This window comes from Populus nigra, chromosome 15 (genome assembly GCF_951802175.1).
Source record: "Populus nigra chromosome 15, ddPopNigr1.1, whole genome shotgun sequence".
NCBI classification, from domain to species: Eukaryota; Viridiplantae; Streptophyta; class Magnoliopsida; order Malpighiales; family Salicaceae; genus Populus; species Populus nigra.
Window position 1 is genome coordinate 9,592,375 of NC_084866.1, and position 3,486 is coordinate 9,595,860.

Here is a 3,486-nt window from a genome sequence, read left to right on the forward strand (position 1 = left end):
TTTATTTTTCATCTAATTAATACTTTTGTACGTGTTTTTGAATGGTTTTAATGTATCAATACCAAAATTAAATAAAAAAATTTTAAAAAAACATTAATTAGATGCATTTTCAATTAAAAACTATCGTACACTACAATACTAAATTCAAATACTCTAACAATACCAAATACAAATTCGAATATTCCTTTTGCTTGTTTGCATTCTCAGATATGACTCTGGTAAGTATAAGTTTCTAGGATTTTTCACGTTCAGCAGTACTTTCAAACCCGTCCAAAAGGAGGGGGAGGAACATCTTAACGTTCACTTTCTCAAATCTCCAATGGCAGGTTGGGAATTTATATATTCATATTCAAATCCAAAACTTCTGGATGACCAGCTCCAGCAAGGAAGCTGATACATTCATCGTGCGCCAGACATCACTTACTGTTATAATAAATATGTTTGGAAACACGGTACAAATAATTCTTTTAAATTTATAAAAAAAATTATTACAATTTATTTTTTTATATATTTTTATATCGTTTTGATATGCTAATTTTAAAAATAATTTTTAAAAAATAAAAATATATATTTTAATATATTTTCTAAACAAAAAACACTTTAAACCGTAACCGCTATAACAGTCTCACTCACCCTAAATCGTTGGCAGAGCTTCTTCATAGCACGTAACGTAAGAATCATGTCCAGTTTCATTCAAGTTATGGTTGACTTACATTTGAAAGAAACTTTCCAAGCATAATCAGTCTAGTGTCAAATTTATTAGGATTCTTCTGCTATCGAGCTCAAACTGTACAATGCAGTGCCACTAAAGTTTGACCAACTTGCCCTCTCTGCATATGGTAATTCTGCTTCCTAGACATCTAATTACCAAGTTGCAATGGCTGAGCAAGCAGCAAACAACGAATTTCACAGCATACAAGTACACCAGTTTTGCAGCGTGCTACAAACAATACAAGGAGGTTGTGGTTGCTATAACAGTGGTACAGGTCGACTGGTAGATCTATTGGCAAGGTATGGTTTAGTGGCTGAGTTCTAAATAAATGCCTCTTGTAACTCAGTATACAAGGATCTATAATTGTCTGAGGCATAGCCTAATGGTAGTTATTCCAATCCTTCAAAAGTTATCTATCAATCAAAAGTATGCAAGCATGACATGAAATTTGCAGCTGAATATAAATATAAGAGAGAAGCGCTATCTCCTACAGTTTCCATAAAAGCTAATTTAGAGAACAAAAAATCATCCAGCCTCCTGGATATAGACAGTCAAAGGAAGTAATAAATGAGTACAGCAAAAACAATGAAAGATGAACATAACGAGGCATGTCCTGCTCAGTTTCACATGTAACAAACACTCCTTTTCAATGTTACGATTGTAAGATCAGAGCAAAGAAATGCAACATGAAACAGCCACTCATCTTCACCTTGTCAAAAGTTCCCATGAAAAAGACTGTCATAAAGGCATCGAGACACCTACAATATAAACAAAGTAAGTAGTCAGGTAGGTGGTAACATCATACGAAAATGACAAATGTAATGTCATGTTTGATGTTATTAAAGAAACAAATCTCATGGTTACATCTCACTCAGACTGGGAAAACATGTATGTTTCAGTAACATGTTTCTTAAACAATTCAAAAATAAATAAATAAAGTGAAAAGGCTGTCATGTGAATGGTGATTTTATTGTCATTTCTGTTTTATAATTTTCATTTCCTGAGTATTGACAGTAGAGAGCATAAAATGCCACTATGGCTATCTAACTCACTACAAAACAAAGTTCTTTCAGCATATACAAAAGGATCATCTCAGTTAAAGGGGTTAGAAATGACAGTTCAGCTCATAGTAACACCTAGCAAAAGCAGCATGGAAAAATAGTAGCTTGCACAACCTTTTGAATAGTAAAACATGACTTTCATAGAGAACCAATCATTAATTTATGGCTAGCAACTGTTCCTTTCACAGAAGTTCTCTTTGAGAAAACATGACATCAATCCACTGAATCAACCAATCAAACTGCAGCCAAAATCTGAATGTACTTACATCAATCAGCATTACCTAATAACTGAGATCAATAAAAATCATTCCAGCATATGAAAGCATTCAGAATCATATGTGTCTCAACTTTCCTCTCTCTTCTTCAGACCATTACCTATACACATTTCTTCTTTCCTTATCAAGCTCGGTCAAAACCATATAACATTCTTGCCACCATAGCACCACACTCTTTTGATGCAGAAAGCAATTTCAGATTTGAAATTTTCAACCTATCACCAGAGACACTGTTGAAGTTGAACATCGAACACCAATGGATGTTTCTACTTTCATAATCAAGCTTCATCACAACAATGTGTTGTTCTTCCCACCATACCACCACCTCACATTTTATTTCGTTAATTGAACACCATTGATGATCTTCTGCAGATTCCAGATGAGTTATATAAACCCCCCACCCCCCACCCACCCACCCTTCTTTTTGGAAAAATGAGCACAAGCATTACTAAACAGAAGCAAGGAAAATATCCTGGCAGATATAAAGGAACACTAATAAAGGGGAGATATTTCAACATCAGAACTGCAGAAGTTCCCAGGATCTTTAAAAATTACCAAAACCCATAGAAAATTGATCAGTAAGGATCCTTGGATTTTTTTTCCCCTAAAAAATGTGATTGATAGCAACCTACGGTTACCCCATGGATTCTGAATCTAAGAAAAGCCTCATCAGTTGTAATCAATTGACCACTTCACAGGGCTGTGACAAAATCCAAAACAATTTATGCTTTCTATTGGTCATGATCATGGCTCCCTGTGGGAGTTGTTTCTGGATTAGATTTCCACAAGTCCGTTTATTGCAAAAATAAAAAATCTTTATAGTCTACCGCAATGATTTCACTGAACAAGCTGATATATTTTGCATTGTGGAGAACAATATAATGTACCATTTTCGGCCAGTAAAATAAACAAACAGGTGGCGAGCATAAAGCTGGGGAGAAAATGTTAGGAACGGAAAACCAAACCCACCTTGAGGCACTAAAGCCCAGGAGTCAGATTCGCTAGACAAGCTCGAAATCAACCTCGCTGATGCTACCGCGCTGTGCAATGGCAACATCGATTCGATGCAACTCAATTGCAGTGGTAATCTATCCATTAAAACAAACGTAAGAAAATAAATAAAGAGAATATCGAAAAGGCTTTTAAGAGAGGGAGAGGAAAAGATGTCACCTTGAGGAGCGAGAGAGGCGTCTTGTTGTTGCAGGAACAGAAACCTGAGTTGGAAGAGAGCTGGATTTCAGTGAAGAGAGTTCAGCCGATACCGATTTCTTGTTGAGCTTGAAAAGGAAAGGCTGTAACCTTGTTGATAACCTGGAGACTACCTTCGTGGAAGCCATTTTTGCCTGTCTCTGTCTCTTAGGCCTTTGATTTTTGACAAGGGTTTTACTCGTTACGTGCCAGACAGGGCCAAGTAGTCGTGAGGATGGTATGCTGGTTT

At 35.9% G+C, this 3,486-nt stretch overlaps 1 protein-coding gene across 1 annotated transcript; it reads right to left on the reverse strand.

Moving 5' to 3' along the window:
• Nucleotides 1-1,173: 1,173 nt before the first annotated feature.
• Nucleotides 1,174-3,486, reverse strand: LOC133674159 (uncharacterized). Its single transcript, XM_062095165.1, has 3 exons — nt 3,219-3,486; nt 3,018-3,136; nt 1,174-1,470 (listed from the first exon to the last, which is right to left on the reverse strand). The coding sequence occupies exons 1-3, from the start codon at nt 3,383-3,385 to the stop codon at nt 1,451-1,453; spliced, it is 306 nt and encodes a 101-aa protein (XP_061951149.1). The 5' UTR covers nt 3,386-3,486; the 3' UTR covers nt 1,174-1,450.